General features: G+C 32.4%; 4 protein-coding genes across 8 annotated transcripts; 1 reads left to right on the forward strand and 3 right to left on the reverse strand.

Moving 5' to 3' along the window:
- Positions 1–1,249: 1,249 nt before the first annotated feature.
- LOC124432292 (NADH-ubiquinone oxidoreductase 49 kDa subunit-like) lies at positions 1,250–3,259 on the reverse strand. Of its 2 annotated transcripts, none has more exons than XM_046981098.1 (4): positions 3,042–3,259; positions 2,470–2,906; positions 1,843–2,314; positions 1,250–1,765 (listed from the first exon to the last, which is right to left on the reverse strand). In XM_046981098.1, exons 1-4 carry the CDS (start codon positions 3,128–3,130, stop codon positions 1,360–1,362), a joined length of 1,404 nt encoding a protein of 467 aa, XP_046837054.1. In that variant the 5' UTR covers positions 3,131–3,259; the 3' UTR covers positions 1,250–1,359. The 2 variants fall into 2 exon arrangements, with proteins under 2 accessions (XP_046837054.1, XP_046837055.1); XM_046981099.1 differs by having other exon boundaries at positions 2,470–2,894; positions 3,042–3,247.
- Positions 3,260–3,922: 663 nt separating this feature from the next.
- LOC124432291 (NADH-ubiquinone oxidoreductase 49 kDa subunit-like) lies at positions 3,923–5,704 on the reverse strand. The gene is made up of 4 exons (XM_046981096.1): positions 5,601–5,704; positions 5,062–5,489; positions 4,406–4,877; positions 3,923–4,328 (listed from the first exon to the last, which is right to left on the reverse strand). Exons 1-4 carry the CDS (start codon positions 5,702–5,704, stop codon positions 3,923–3,925), a joined length of 1,410 nt encoding a protein of 469 aa, XP_046837052.1.
- A 549-nt stretch (positions 5,705–6,253) lies between these two features.
- On the forward strand, positions 6,254–7,560 carry LOC124432293 (serine/threonine-protein kinase CBK1-like). Its single transcript, XM_046981100.1, has 2 exons — positions 6,254–6,802; positions 6,926–7,560. Exons 1-2 carry the CDS (start codon positions 6,254–6,256, stop codon positions 7,334–7,336), a joined length of 960 nt encoding a protein of 319 aa, XP_046837056.1. The 3' UTR covers positions 7,337–7,560.
- Positions 7,561–7,932: 372 nt separating this feature from the next.
- Positions 7,933–13,439, reverse strand: LOC124432290 (ankyrin-1-like). Of its 4 annotated transcripts, none has more exons than XM_046981092.1 (5): positions 13,292–13,439; positions 10,662–11,005; positions 10,082–10,322; positions 9,720–9,963; positions 7,933–9,454 (listed from the first exon to the last, which is right to left on the reverse strand). In XM_046981092.1, exons 1-5 carry the CDS (start codon positions 13,316–13,318, stop codon positions 8,901–8,903), a joined length of 1,410 nt encoding a protein of 469 aa, XP_046837048.1. In that variant the 5' UTR covers positions 13,319–13,439; the 3' UTR covers positions 7,933–8,900. The 4 variants fall into 4 exon arrangements, with proteins under 4 accessions (XP_046837048.1, XP_046837050.1, XP_046837051.1 ...); XM_046981094.1 differs by lacking the exon at positions 13,292–13,439 and adding an exon at positions 12,623–12,773; XM_046981095.1 differs by lacking the exon at positions 13,292–13,439 and adding an exon at positions 12,422–12,547.
- Positions 13,440–16,195: the final 2,756 nt, after the last annotated feature.

The raw sequence follows: 16,195 nt of genomic DNA on the forward strand, positions 1-16,195 counted from the left end.
CACACCTATTTTTTATAATCCAAATATATACGATTAAACAAAGATCATTTCGTTTATCTATTTGTAAATATATATTTCAACAAAAAAAAAAAAAAAAAAAAAAAAAAAAAGAAAAAAAAACAATCGTACGAACGCATCTCTACATAATGACAATAGAAAAATTGAAAAAAAAAGAAAAAAAAAATATATGTATACGTGTGTGTGTGTGTGAACTTATTAAATTTATCATGCGAAAAAAAATATTAGATCTTACTTTTAATCCTTGATATTAATCTTGTAATGATCATCGGAATTCAAAACGTTTAATATCATTGCAAGATCATTGTGTAAGATTAAGAAACGTATCCAAAATTAAATTTCTAATCACGTAGTGGCTCCTTACCAATGCTTACGAGTGCAATTGACCACGTTGTTGTTGTTGTTGTTGTTGTTGTTGTTGTTGTTGTTGTTGTTGTTGTTGTTGTTGTTGTTGTAACTGGTGCTCCTTTATCGATTTTCATAAGTATGTTTTACATCAAGTGCGGGCTTTTTTTCCTGGCTTTTACATAAGAGAGAGAGAGAGAGAGAGAGAGAGAGAAAAAAGAAAGATAAGTTAAAGACCAAGATCTTTCATTTGTGAGAACAAACGCAAATGAGGATCTTTATTCCATGGCGTAATTTAAAAACTCCGTACTCTTTGCATTATAAATTGGTCACGTAGGCCATAGATACAAAACTTCTTCCTCTTACGAACGTACGCATAATAAGGAGTCGTTTAGTATTTTTCCTTTTTTCTTTTTTTTTTTTTTTTTTTTTCTTCTTTTTTTCCTTTTTTTGTTTACATCAGGATAGTATATATTTCCTTAACAGCATTGACGTGAAACGCATATGTACGTAAAATTAAATCATCGCAAACGTACATCCATCTTGGAATAATTCTGTTTATACCACCTCATGTATGAAATTATGAAAAGAAAAAAAAAAAAAAAGAAGAAAAAAAAAGAATCAAAATATGCATGAAACTTGTAAAATCTTCGAATCATTTTTTCGGGGCATATAATAATAAAAAAAAAAAAAAAAAAAAAAAAGTATTCGTTAAGAAAAAAATTTATCCCAAGATGATGATAATAAATATCGTTATATCTTAATGATGACAATAAATATTGTTATATCTTAATGATTATTGATAAATGATCCTGCCCATAAATTATCTAGAATAAAATGTCTATTCTTTTTTTTTCTTTTTTCTTTTTTATAGGTTATTAGGATATTTAAAATACCTTTCATTTATTATTACTGCATGCTAAATGAGTTTTCTCATTAACATAGCATAATATAATAAATTTACTTATCCACTACAAATACACAATTATCAACATTTTATCTGTCAATCTCACCAAATACTACATCCAGTGTACCAATAATGGCTACGATATCGGCAAGCATATGACCTGGTCCTATATGTTTCAAACAAGCTAAGTGTGCAAATCCAGGAGCTTTGATCTTACACCGATATGGTTTACTAGTACCATCACTAACAAGATATACTCCAAATTCACCCTTTGGTGCTTCGATAGCAGTATATGTAGCACCAGGTGGTACCTGAAAACCTTGTGTATATAATTTAAAATGATGAATTAAAGCTTCCATACTAGTTTTCATTTCTTCTCTACGCGGTGGTACAACTTTAGCATCGTCGCATCTCACTTCACCAGGTGGCATTTTATTTAAACATTGCTCGATTATCCTAAGAGACTGACGCATTTCCTCAACACGAATGAGATACCTAATTTGGGATTAAATATATATTTAATAAATACAAATACATTTGTAGATTTTGATTAATTTTACCAATAATATTACCTATCATAACAATCGCCATTTATACCAACAGGAACATCAAAGTCAACTAAATCATACGCATCATATGGTGCAGTTTTTCTCAAATCCCATTTAATTCCAGAACCCCGTAACATTACTCCGCTAAAGCCCATATTCAATGCATCTGCTGCTGTAATTACACCAATATCTTTTGTACGTTGCATCCATATTCTATTTTCAGTTAACATGTCTTCTACTTCATCAACTCTTTCAGCATACTGCAAAGCCCATTCATGAATATCATCTAATAAACCTAATGGAAGATCCAAAGACACTCCACCAGGTCTTATATAAGCAGCATGCATACGAGCTCCACTAACTCTTTCATAAAATTCCATTAATTTTTCTCTTTCTTCAAACAACCAAAAGAATGGGGTCATTGCACCTACATCCAATGCATGAGTTCCTATTCCCATAATATGATTCAAGATACGAGTGAGTTCCGCAAATAATACTGTAATAAAATAGATTTATGTATTCGTTAGATATAGTCTCAACCATCAACTTCATTGTGAGTATATATAATTTACAAAAAAAAAAGAAAAAAAAAATAAAAATAAATGTATACATTCCTATATCACTTATTATGTCAATATTATATATATCTACCTCGAATATATTTTGCACGCAATGGTACATCTATATTTAATAATTTCTCAATTGCTAAAGAGAAACATTGCTCGTTACACATCATAGAAACATAATCTAAACGATCAAAGTATGGTAATGCTTGCATATATGTTTTATATTCTATAAGCTTTTCTGTTGCTCGATGCAAAAGACCAATATGTGGATCAGCTCTGGTTACAACTTCTCCTTCTAATTCTAATATCAAACGTAATACTCCATGAGCTGCCGGATGTTGAGGGCCAAAATTAATTTGTACATTTTTCACTGTCTCTCCATATTCTTCATCTTCATCCTTTTGCCATGGAAATTGCCATTTTACAGAATCAACTGGTAAAGCTTGTGGACGTTTCAATGAGTTCATATATTCTATATCTGGAGCCCAATCATGACCGTGGCGATGTTGTCTATAAAAATTACTTTACAGTAAAATGTCTATTGTTGTAGTATTGACAACTTAGTTAAAAGGAAAGAAAATGAAAAAAAAAAAATAAGCGTTACATAAATTATTACGAAGAATCGTATTACATTCACAATTATTCTATGGTACTTACGTTGTTGGATATATTCGTGTAAGATACGCTGCATCATTATACAATCCTACAGATTTTCGTAGGACTGTCCTTAACACTCCAGTCGCCATGACCTAAAACCAATCTAACACAGCTGTCCACCGACAACTGCACACAAATCTTCAAATTCTCCAAGCAAATACCAAAGTTAGGTTACGTTAACTAGACGAAAATGACGAAAACCGAACATAACCGAACCTAAACGAACATGAACGACATCTTCGAGCTTCGTTGAGCTCGATCAATTATACGATAAAGTTTTTAAAGTATTTATTAATACGATTAAAAAAATGATTCTATCTTATGGTTATTCTTATTTAAAAGATATAAATAATAATACGACATAAATGTTGTTATGAAAACGATAGGAAAGACAAATATCGACATTTCCTGTAATATTCTACCACATATGTCTATATAGTACATATTTATTTGGTACATGCCATATATATATATATATATATATATATATATTAACGTTTAAAAATGTGATTATTTAATATGTGTTCAAAAAGCTCATATAAAAAAAAAGAAAATACGATTCGTTTGATTTAAGTATTGGAAGTTAATATATTACTTCATGTTGGTAATTATAAATTGATTACTTTATATTATTAATATACATAAGATAATTATAACGATCTATTAATGTTCTAAACTAAATACCGATAGATATATTGTCTCTATATGTACAAATCAATAAAATTAGAAATAATAAAATTTATATAACATTGAATATCAATTGTCAAATATTTTAAGGTTATTCAAAAGACCAGCTTGCAAATGGTAGATAGAATACATTTCATAACAATATCATAAGAATATAATAAAATTACTTACTTATTATCATCCTATTAACAAGATCATCTATCTACATCACCAAATACTATATCTAATGTACCAAGAATAGCAACAATATCTGCCAGCAAATAACCAGGTCCAATGAATCTCAATGTTGCTAGATGAGCAAAACCAGGACTTCTAAGTCTACATCGATATGGTTTAGAGCTACCATCACTAACAAGATAAACTCCAAATTCACCCTTTGGCGCTTCAATGGATGTATATGTAGCACCCGGTGGTACTTGAAAACCTTGTGAAAATAATTTGAAGTGATGGATAAGTGCTTCCATACTGGTTTTCATTTCTTTCTTGCTTGGCGGTACAATTTTGACATCATCACATTTCACTTCACCGCATGGAATTTGATTTAGGCATTGATAAATTATTCTAAGTGACTGACGCATTTCCGTAATGCGTATGAGATATCTATATTCCAATAAACATAATTTAATAAATACAAATACTCTTATGAACTAATTTATTAATTTTATTACTAATGTTACCTATCATAGCAATCTCCATTTACACCCACAGGTACATCAAAGTCAACTAAGTCATACGCATCATATGGTGCAATTTTTCTCAAATCCCATTCAATACCAGATCCCCGTAACATTACTCCACTGCATCCAGAATTTAATGCATCTTTAGCTGATATTGTACCAATATCCTTCAAGCGTTGAATAAAAATTCGATTTTCAGTCAATAAATCTTCTATTTCATCAAGTCTTTCAGAATATAAACTAGCCCATTGATAAATATCATCTAATAAACCCAAGGGTAAATCAAAAGCTACACCACCAGGGCGCACATAAGCTGCAAACATACGTGCACCGCTCACTCTTTCAAAAAATTCCATTATTTTTTCACGTTCTTCAAAAAACCAAAAAAAAGGAGTTATTGCACCTATATCCAGTGCCTGTGTTGATATTGACATAATATGACTAAATATTCGGGTTATTTCTCCAAAAAGCACTGCAATAAAAATAATAACAAACATTTTTTTTTCCATACACTTATAAACATTAAAAAAAAAAAGAAAAAAGAAAAAAGAAAAAAGAAAAAAGAAAAAAGAAAAAAGAAAAAAAAGATCTTCAACATACTATATAAGAACATCTCTATTAAATCAGATATTAATCAATCGAAAATTAATACCGACCCCGAATGTATTTGGCACGTAAAGGTACGTCTATATTTAACAACTTTTCGACAGCTAAACTGTAACATTCTTCATTGCACATTATCGAAATGTAATCCAAACGATCAAAATAAGGTAAAGCTTGTACATATGTTTTATTTTCTATTAGTTTCTCTGTACCACGATGCAAAAGTCCAATATGTGGATCAACTTTTTTAACCAATTCACCCTCCAATTCCAATATCAAACGTAAAACTCCATGAGCTGAAGGATGTTGAGGACCAAAATTAATTCGCATATTTTCCACTTTCTCTCCTTTTTCATCATCGTCATCTTCCGCTTGCCACGGAAATTTCCATTTTACATCATCAACCGGCAAAGCTCGCGGATATTCTAATTTTTTAATATATTCGCCATTTGGGATCCACATATGAATATGACGATACTGACTGCATTTAATATACATATATAATACAATTGAAATAAATGAGGAGTATAATTAAGAACAAAAAAAAAAAAAAAAGCAAGAGTACTTTGATAAGTATTTTAAAAATATTTACTTTCCAAAATATTTTTTAACTTCATCTCGAACGATACTCACTATCCCATTGGATATTTTAAAAGACTTTCGTAATAAGATCTGAATAGAAATATTAATGATCATTTTATGTAGAAACGTGTGTTGATAATAACGATAACTTAATTGCCACGATACAGATTGAAACAAAAGAAATGACAAAAAGTGATAAAAACAAATAAGACGCGTAAAATCGAAACTGAACTATATCGTCGAATCCTTTTGATCTCGATTGAAAGTGAAAAATTGTTTAATTTAAAAATAAAATGATTTATATTTTTAATTTAATCTTACTTTTGATCTCAAATATATAGTCTATATCAATATCCTCTGTGTATAATACAATTTTGTATGAAATTAAAAATTGACATACGTATGTCTTCCATTGTCTTTCGATTTATGTATATAACTGTTTAAAAGACAATATTCAGTTCAAAGCCAATCCAGTTCGGTTTCCATGGATATACTCCGATATTGTTTGGAGTTGTATTTCGTGCTCTACGTTAACGCAAATACCTTTTATTCCTCCGAGTGAGAAAACTCAAAACAAGAAATATCAATATTTTCTATTTCATTCGACGAAGTGTTATCAAAAATAAAACACGAAATATATCTATACAAACTAGCTAGCTAACTATGTCAATAATGAGTTCAGTTCCATGCTCTGGTCTGACCGCACAAGAAGGAATACCAGAATGGGATCAAAACAATACAACGACCTTGATACAAATGTACAAAGAAAGAAAATGCCTCTGGGACACGAGCCACGAGTTTTATAAAAATCGACGTTTCCGTCGCGAGGCTCTCACGGAAATGGCGAATCATTTTAATTGTTCATTAGCGGACGTTGAAAAGAAATTATACATGCTTCGTAGTTCATTTAGGAAAGAATATCGTAGATGGAATTATGCCAAGTTAAATGCAGGCCCTAACAATACATTTCTAGTCAGAAAGCCTCAATGGTTCGCATTGGATTTACTTATGTTCCTTAAGGATGACGTTGCTAAAAAATCAGTGATACCACTCAATCCGGTTACCACGGACTGTGTTCAACAGCAGCAAATTCAACAAAATCATTATCATCATCATCAACAACAACAACAACAGCAGCAGCTTCATCAACATCAACAATCGCAACAGGAAGCTCATCAACAAACTCAACGGGATTTGGACTTAAGTATACCGGTACAATCATGATACTATTCGATAGATTATTTAGTACTTAGTTGCGACATTCTGTTATTCATTCTTACGTATCTTTTTCTTCTTTTCTTTTTTTTTTTTCTTTTTTTTTTCTCTGCCCTATAGGAAATTCAAAATGTTTTTTATTACGACAGCGAGAACAGCACTTTAACGCCGTTGGAACCAGGCGAAGTTACCTTGGATTACAATCTTCAATGTCCAATACAAGTACCCGAATTGAAACAGTCGCCTGGTAAAACCTTGAAAAGAAGTTCTAACGTTGAATCAAATCTTCTTGAACTGAATAACAAACGACAAAAAAATAAAGATCCAGAGGATACTCGATTACGCTTAATAAAAGCGTCCCCGATCGATGTTCAAGAGAAGGACACTTTTACGGCCTTTGGTAATTTCGTTGCGGAAGAATTGCGAAACATAAAAGACACCGGTCAGATGCAATTAGCCAAATTACGAATTCATCAAATATTATTCGATGCGACGCGCAATTTTTTGAAAGTTCCAATACCAAGATTGTGAAGTTTTAAATACATAACAACGTTAAGTTACTTCTTTTTTTTTTTTCTTTTTTTTTTTTTTTTTTTTTTTACACGTTAAAAATATTTACACATCCGTTTGACTTCGTTTAACGAGCCTAAAAGAAGAAGAAGAAAAAGAAAAAAATGAAAAATAAAATTACAAATATATTCTTGGTGATAAAACAAAATTCATGATTCCCATTAAGCAGATACAAGGATCACTGCCTTGACCCTTTAGATTCATATTTTCACAAAGGACAAAGACGAATTGTAATTTCAAGTTCAAATTTCTTCACGGACAAAAACGATTGCCAAAAGTTTGACGTAAGTGACGGTATTGAGGCTGCTATTTCGAGGATAGAATACGATGGTATCATCGTCGTTCTTAACCGGCCAACATTCTACGCATCGTAATCCTGTGCCCAAATATTCGATTTGAAGTCGAGGTTCGACTATACTAAAACTTGTCGCGCGATATCAAATCAAATATCAACTTGATGCTTTACATCTTGTAACTCGTCCGTGTCGTTTTCATTTTCTTTCTTCTTTTCTTCTTTTTTTTTTTTTTTTTTTTTTTTTTTTTTAAGAACACCAAAGTTTTGCAGTATCTTCTTTATTATCATAACACTGTATGGTTGTCTCTCTGTATGTGCACGCACGTGTGCCAACTTCTTCATGTACAAAGGTACAAAATTAAATATCTCTTAGCGTATGAAACTCGCAGGATATCTCTGCAACGTATTCTCTCTTTTCTTTCTTTCTTTTTTGATTTTTTTTTTTTTCTTTTTTTGCTTTTTTTTTTCGTTTTTCTTTGGGAAGAACTTTTTGCTTTCCTTATACATTTGTTATATACAGTTCATAAAGATATATAACAGAGCGATTCTAAACGTTAAAGAAACACGATCTTCGAGATTCTTACGAGATACGCTATAATACTAAAATTAATCGTAAAACTTAGATTCTAAAGAGAAGATTAGTATTCATTAATATCGAATGAACTCCAACTCGTACAATATACGTAATGTTCTTTGAACTGCAACGTTTCTCAATCGATTATGATCGCTTCAGCAGAGAACGTTTCTCATTCTATTTTTCTTTCTCTCTTTCTCTCTTTCTCTCTCTCTCTCTCTCTCTCTCTCTCTCTCTTTCTCTCTCTCTCTTTCTTTCTCTCTCTCACACACTCTACTATCTCTCTTGAGATATGCAAATCAGGTAGATGAAAGACGCACGAAATACACGTACACGGAGATCTCACGACAGTGATAACTTTTAAGAAAGTTAAATTTCATATCGATTTCGATTTTTCGTATAATACCTATCGTCGTCAATTCGCAAGAAAAAAAAGAAAAAAAAAAAAAAAAAAAGAAAAGAAAAGAAAAACGAGAACAAGGAAAAAGAGAGTATATTCCAAAAGAAAAGGAAAGAAAAAAAAACCAAAAAAAAAAAAAAATAAATGGAATAATATGTTTATATAAATGAATCTCTTTATATCATTTTGCGAAATAATTAGATAGGATATACATGTTGCGAGCAAACGTTTCGACGAAACGAAATCGAATCGATCGCTAATGAAAGTCGTAAAGAAGATACCGATGTAACGACTGAGGTAACTGCAGATCTCTAACGATTTTTGGTAATTTAGTGCCGCATAATTTGCGCACTATAAGCCTAGCTTGATGGGTCAAAGGTAATGGCGTTCTTGCGGCTTCCATAACTAATGCCTTTTGTGCGTCGGTCAAACTACTCGATCTCTTTATCATACAAGGATCAAAACTTTCTGCCGCTTCTAATAATGCCCTTAATAATCTAGGTTTATCCGCCGTATTCTGAAGGGAATTTAAAATGCCGTGTGGATCGCGAAATTGCGTCTTTATGACAACCCGCGCTCCATACTTAAGTAATAATGCGACAACTTCGACCGACGGGTTTTCGTTAGACGCTACGTATTCCGCTAAAACCGGACGTAACGAGAGACCTTCGTCGCTACGTATTACGAGATTAGGATCAGCGCCACGTTCTAACAACATTTGAAGAATTTGAAGTCTATTCGGTATGTTATCAGCGCAAGCGACATGAAGGGCTGATCCAATGATCGGAGATGATGCATTCACGTCCGCACCTAAAATAAAATAATTTTTATTTTCGTACACTGCGTTATAGATATATTTTTATTATATATATTTTATTTTATTTTTTCTTTTACGATCACGTAATCGCGCAACTCTTAAATAAATTTATATGTAGATATCCATATGCACATTTAATACGTACGTTAATATATATATATATACTCATCGGCATTGTAATAAAAGAAATGTTTTATTTAAAATTAGATTCGTTTGAAGAAAATATTTTATTTATGTAAATCTTAGAGTGACACTCACCAGACTCTAATAACATCTCGACGATCGAAGGATCACCCTTGAGTATAGCCAAATCTAATGCGGTTGGCTTTTGATAATCTGGTCCAAGGTCTAGCCTAGCACCTTGTTTTAACAAAAGATTGATAACCGCTGGATCGCCACCGAGTATCGCATAATGTAGAACCGTACGAAAATCATGCCTGGCATCGGCCATAGAATTCACGTCCGCTTCGTAACTCAACAAAAGAAGTACAGATGCGATACCCTGATATATAACAAAACAAAAAAAAAAAAAGAAAAGAAAAGACAAATAAAGTAAAGTAAATACAAGTCAAAAACAAAATATAAAAAAATATAATTCATTCGATCTTAGCATTTCTCACCTGAGGCGATCTCGTTGCCTTCATTAAAGGAGTCAATCCAGCTCGATCCCTCATATTGGGTTGAGCACCAAAGGCCAATAAAAGTTCCATACACTCCAGATCCAACGGAGAAACCAAATTAATCTCCGAACCGAAGAAATATCTCTTGTTTGGATTGGCGCCAGCTTCCAACAAAGTCCTAGCCACTTCGACGTGGCGATTCCTCAAAGCCAATCGTAAAGGCTCGTCGCATAGCATGGTCCTATAGAACACAACGACATATGTATATTATTTATATATATATATATATATATATATATATATATAAACATTATATTATATAAATAAGATTAGAGATACAGTTTTAAAAGAATTAAGAGATATTATTTTTACGATCACATTTTGCGATTGTTAAAGTGATAGATCGATACGACTATTATTGGCTAACGATCAATGAATTCCTTCGTAACAAATTTCGATCTCTACAGAAAGTCTATTAAAAATAACAAAGCATTGTTCCTCGTAGACGTAGTTTATTGTTAGAAATAAAGTGATCTATGTGATATTTGATGGTATATATAACGAGATGAAATTTATTTACCTGGGAAATAGTTCCCCAGTGTCTTTTCTATGATCGACCTTTGCTCCGTATTTTAATAGAAGTTTAACGAGGTCGAGATAGCCATGCTCAGCGGCAAGATGCAACGCGGAATATCCGCACTCGTCGGTAGCATCGATATCAGCACCACGAACTAAAAGCAATTGAGCCGCGTCGGTGTATCTCTGCCATACGGCGTAATGAAGAGGTCTCAGACCTTGGGTTACCGGTTCATTTGGCCTTGCACCGCATGCGAGAAGTATCCGAATTTCATCCAGCGGTTGCAACCTTATAATGGCGTCAGCCAATTCCCGTTGCAACGGGTTAGCGATGCAATGCAATGGCATCTGAAAAATCAAAGAATAAAGAAACGATTATTACGGTATTAATCCGACAAAATTTCTATGATACTCTTTTCTTTTCTTTTCTTGTCTTTTTTTTTTTTTTTTTTTTCAATTTTTCCATTTCATCCGACGATCGTTTTTTCAATAACAATTTTTATCATCGGATAAACTCTAATATTCGTTCTAATATACGAAAGAAACTACTACTATTATTTTCCTTAACGATACAAGAAAAAGAGATGTACAAATGACGACGCAGAAAAAGAACATTTTGGTCCAATGTTTATTAATATATTCGAATCAAGCCTAACATATTATTTTACGCTTTTCCGTTCTATTCTACGAACAAATTTATCTTATTTATTTCCACGAATTTTGCTGTATACGAGTGAGACTCAACGGAATGATTTATTTCGATCGCAGAGAAAGAAAAAAAACTCCGTTTGTAGGTCGACACGTACGACATTGGGATCGATTGAATTCGATAGGCCGCCAAAACTCTTTGACCACGTGGTGCATTTTCCAACGCACGTACGAACGGTATGAATCGGTTCGTTTAAAATTCGCGGGGAAAAAAGAGGGACCGTTCGTAAAAAAATGCGCGGTAAAATTGAAATCGAAATGAAATGGGAGGATTAGATCGAAAAAAAAAAAAAAGGAACGAATTAAAACGTTACAAATTTTTTTTGTACCAATTGTTGAAAATAATTTCTGATCGATTATCGACTTGTATCGAGATTGTACGGTGGGGGGGGAGGTAGAGAGGGAGGGAGGAAATTAAAACGACATAAATAAAAAAGAATAAAAAAAGAATAGAAAAAGAAGAAGAGGAAGAGAAAAAAAAGGGAAAAAAAATATCTAATAATACGATTAAAACGCACTTTCTCCATCGTAAATATTTGTTTGTTTGTTTGTTTTCTTCGCACGTTCGTTAGTTCGATAAATGCACTTATAATTTATACGTATTTACGTATACACATGTATATAGATAGATTATATCGTTCTGATGCGCGTCACGAAAGCAACGAAAAATCGCCAACTTCTCACTTCGGAAACTTTGCCAAGATGGTGGGACAATTTTGGCTATGATATCGTTACGACAACGACGATATCCAGAGAGAATCTCAACGCATAAAATTCGATTGGAACCTCTCATTCTTTTTTTTTTTTTTTTTTTCCTTTTTTTGACAGTGATTAACAAGCAAACAATCGTTTCTCACAAAAAAAAAAAGAAAAGAAAAGAAAAAGAAACAATCGTATTTACCGTTCTCCAAATTTTCTTCAATTCGAACATCATTTATATCAATAATCAATTGATCAATTAAATTTAATTAACTTTCTAATTACTTTTCAACGATTAAATCGATATTTACGTATTTTATATTATAAAATGTGTTTAAGAGAATTACGATATCGTACCGTGGAAAAGATCTAACGAATTACATGATATGTAATATATCATTGATATAATTTTCAAACGAACAAACGATATTTCACTTTATCGTATATGCCTTAGATCAAAAAGGAAGCGTTTAGAAGCGACTTAGACACGACTTAGTACGTACGATATAGAAACTGAAAAGAAAACGTCTGCTTCGCTGCCAATTTTAACGAACGTACCTTTTAAACGATTAAAAATAATCAGAGGCGTGCTGCTCTCGCGCGCACGTTCATACGGTGCGTATATGTACCATTAAATCGGCCATCGTACTGACGGCGACTGACACGATTACGTATCTTACTTTATTCTTTCTTACCCCTCTCACTCTCCTTCTCTCTCTCTCCCTCTCTCTCTCTCCCTCTCTCTCTTTCTCTCTCTCTCTCTCTCTCTTTCTTTTTCTCTCTATCTTTTTCTTTCAGTGATCTAAGATTGATTTTAGATCAAAAGATAAAACACAAATATAGCTGATAACATTTAGATTTGTAATATCTATCTGGACTTTTTCAACGATGACGTATCGACCTTTAACTCTTCGTTTCCTTTGAAATATCCTTATTGTTTACTTTCGTCTTGTATGTGAAAATAAAAGGAGATAATAAAGTATAAGAAACATTGAGAGAAAGAGAGAAAGAAAAATAAAGACAGAAAAATAAGGAAAGAAATAGATAGATAGATAGATATATATATATATATAGAGAGAGAGAGAGAGGGAAAGAAAGATAAAATGAAAGGAAAGGAAAGGATTTTGTAGATCGATCGAAATCAATTTTCACCATACGAAGAATACCCTTGTACTTCCAATACTTGACGTTCTCACCCGGCGCGCAGGCCTGTTATTGTTTACTCACATCGAATACGGTGCGATGCTCCAACATGTAGAATCGGTATTAGAAACTGCCTTCTTCGTCGGAAACTCGGTCCTATTTAAAGCTTCGAACGGCGATTCTCGCACGAAAATAACACAAAGGGATCGCGCGAGAGCTTGCGCACCGCGCATCATCCGTCTCTCTCTTGCTTTCTCTGTTTCTCTTTAATCATCTTACTCTTTCTCTCTTTCTCTCTCTCTCTCTCTCTATCTATCTATCTGTCTATCTCTATCTCTCTCTCTTTCTTTCTCTCTTTTCATTTTTCTTTCTCTCTTACACTTAAGAACGACGCAATTTTCGACACCGACCGATTCGATACGAATTTGAACGATCTCACGGATTACAAGTGGTCACGTTTCTCCACCTAGCCTGACATCTTTAAAGTATCTCGACAAAGTAGTCGAGATAAAGTCGGTGTCTTCCTCTTTGGTCTCTCTCTCTCTCTCTCTCTCTCTATTTCTTTTTTTTTTTCTTATTTTCGCTCATCGAACCTTTATCGAACGACGACCCTCTGTCTCGTATATTCTTCGATAGCGCGACTTCTATGATTCTTTTCAAATATATATATATATATATGTATCATAATCTTTGTTATTACATATTGCTAAATATTTCCTATCGAATTTTTTCCCATTCCACTCCACCCCCGTGCGTACGCATTCACATTATATCATTGAAACATATTTCTTCCGCCATTTTCAAATTTAATACTTACCCTAAAATAGATCGATAAAATTCGATCTATTCGATCTATTCATTCGTCATATATTATTACGCCTTCCGGTCTTCGAAAATATATATGTATATATATATATATATCCCCCCACTACCGTGCGACGTTTTCCATACTAACATTGAACTTTCCAGACGGCTCGGCTCGACGTTGTAGTTTTTAAAATGGCGCATAAAAAGACTTTTGTTTTTCATTTTCTTTTTTCTTTTTTCTTTTTCTTTCCTTTTCCTTTCTTTTTGGAATAACGATGAAAAAAAAAAAAATATCAATCTGTACATTCGTTAATAATATATGAAATTATAGGTGATATAGAAAGAGAAACAGAGAGGGAGAAAGAATAGAAAAATTATACGATCAAAAAAAAAAAAAAGAAAATGGCGGCATTTCTTACGAAGCAAAAAGAAAAAAAAAAACAGAAAAAAAAACTCTGAGAAACTTAAAGGAACTTCATATCGTTGCCGGTCTTCGTCAAGTTCGTCGGCCGTTTGCCACGAGTCGCTAATAAATCAGTCAAATTGTAGAGAGGGAAAGAGAAGAAAGAGAACGAGGATGAGGGACTGTGAGAGGAAAAGGGAGACAAGAAGAGAGCGTAAAGTTATAAAGGGAAAAAAAAAAAAAAGGGAAAAGGGAATACACGATGCGCGACGTGCCTTCATGAAAATGACGAAGACGAAAATCCGCTTAGAGTCCCCATCCGTTTTTCCACGATGTGCTATGATTGGGATAAAAAAAAAGGGGAAGGGGAAAGAGGAGATGGTTGGATATAGGGTGGGGATAGAGTTAAGAGAGAGAGAGAGAGAGAGAATATATGGAAATTTACGTTTGTCTGAAAAGCTTTCTTGGCAACCAGGGATAATTTTCTTACGGTCGTATAAAAGCGCTTTTACGTTTTACGTTGAAGAAACAATGTTTTTAAGCAAGAACGTACGCAAAAGTTTCTTGACACGAAAGATCATAACAAATTTAAGAATGAAGTAAAATGGTTATTGGCAATGGTACATAAATGTTACGAATTAAGAGAACCTAGAAACAAAAAAAAAGAAAAAAACAAAACAAAAAGGAGAAAAACAAAATAAAATTCAATTAAAATTGAATTAAAATTAAATTAAATTAAATAAAGAAAAAAAAAAAAAAAAAGAATCAAGACACTGTAAACAGAATGAGAATGCACGATTGATTGAAGAGTACAAAGGAGAAGAAAGCAATTCCTCAAGCAGGAAAGTTGTATTGAGTGACTGCATAAAACAAAATAATAATAATAATAATAATAATAATAATAATAATAATAATAATAATAATAACAATAATAATAATAATAATAATAATAATAATAATGATGATGATGATGAGAGGGATCTTTCTTCTTTTTTTTTTTCTTTTTTTTTCCATTTTTTTTTTTTTTCAAGAGTACTTTTATTAAGAAATACTTTTGCACTTATTAAATGCCTTATGTTTATAATTAGTTTTCATTATAATAATTATTGTTATAGCGTTGTCCTATTCATCTACATAGAAGCATGCTTACTAACACATGTTACACGATCTTAAAATTAAAAGCAATTTTACTCTTAAAACACAGCTTACTTCTAAATCAAACAACAATACTTGATTCTATAAAGATTATAAATGCCGGCATTTGGATACGAATCTTGTATACGCAACTTTTTCGTAGAGTCGTGTCAGAGAGAAAGAGAGAGAGAGAGAGAGAAATAGAGAAAAATAGAGAGAGAGAGAGAGAGAGAGAGAGAGAGAGAAAGAAAGAGAAAAAAGAGAAATAGAAACGTCACTAATTTGTAATTCAAGCGAAATTTCAATATATATCGCGCACAAGCAATGCCTGTTTACGAAGAATTTTAATATTAGCACCGTAGGAGTATGTGTGTACGTGTGTGTGTGTGTGTGGATATATATATATATATGTATATGTATATATATATATATATATATATACACTCTAGTGAAATTTCCTTCCTCTTACGATCATACAAAAGCGTTCGTTAAGTTTTTAGAAAGAGAGAAGTATAGCGGTTTCGAGTATTTTCGTGTGTTATAAAAACAATGTCTCAGGAGGGAATAAAGCTCGCGCGATCTGGTAATATAAATCAGAGATATAAATATAGATTTTAACTTCATATCTATTTGTTATGCTTTTC

The sequence above is a fragment of the Vespa crabro genome, chromosome 24, assembly GCF_910589235.1.
Source record: "Vespa crabro chromosome 24, iyVesCrab1.2, whole genome shotgun sequence".
NCBI lineage: Eukaryota > Metazoa > Arthropoda > Insecta > Hymenoptera > Vespidae > Vespa > Vespa crabro.

What these genes read in the sequence shown, in the direction of transcription:
- LOC124432290 (XM_046981092.1), bottom strand. Translation starts at nt 13,318, where the DNA reads ATGTTGGAGCATCGCACCGTATTCGAT. An exon ending in ACTGGGGAACTATTTCCCAG is followed by an intron (nt 10,323 to 10,661) that starts GTAAATAAATTT and finishes TGTGTTCTATAG; the next exon opens with GACCATGCTATGCGACGAGC. An exon ending in AGGCAACGAGATCGCCTCAG is followed by an intron (nt 9,964 to 10,081) that starts GTGAGAAATGCT and finishes GTTATATATCAG; the next exon opens with GGTATCGCATCTGTACTTCT.
- LOC124432293 (XM_046981100.1), top strand. Translation starts at nt 6,254, where the DNA reads ATGTCAATAATGAGTTCAGTTCCATGCTCTGGTCTGACCGCACAAGAA. An exon ending in ATTTGGACTTAAGTATACCG is followed by an intron (nt 6,803 to 6,925) that starts GTACAATCATGA and finishes TCTGCCCTATAG; the next exon opens with GAAATTCAAAATGTTTTTTA.
- LOC124432291 (XM_046981096.1), bottom strand. Translation starts at nt 5,704, where the DNA reads ATGATCATTAATATTTCTATTCAGATCTTATTACGAAAGTCTTTTAAA. An exon ending in ACGTGCCAAATACATTCGGG is followed by an intron (nt 4,878 to 5,061) that starts GTCGGTATTAAT and finishes TTTTTATTGCAG; the next exon opens with TGCTTTTTGGAGAAATAACC. An exon ending in AATGGAGATTGCTATGATAG is followed by an intron (nt 4,329 to 4,405) that starts GTAACATTAGTA and finishes ATTGGAATATAG; the next exon opens with ATATCTCATACGCATTACGG.
- LOC124432292 (XM_046981098.1), bottom strand. Translation starts at nt 3,130, where the DNA reads ATGGCGACTGGAGTGTTAAGGACAGTCCTACGAAAATCTGTAGGATTG. An exon ending in ACACGAATATATCCAACAAC is followed by an intron (nt 2,907 to 3,041) that starts GTAAGTACCATA and finishes TTTACTGTAAAG; the next exon opens with TAATTTTTATAGACAACATC. An exon ending in GCGTGCAAAATATATTCGAG is followed by an intron (nt 2,315 to 2,469) that starts GTAGATATATAT and finishes ATTTTATTACAG; the next exon opens with TATTATTTGCGGAACTCACT.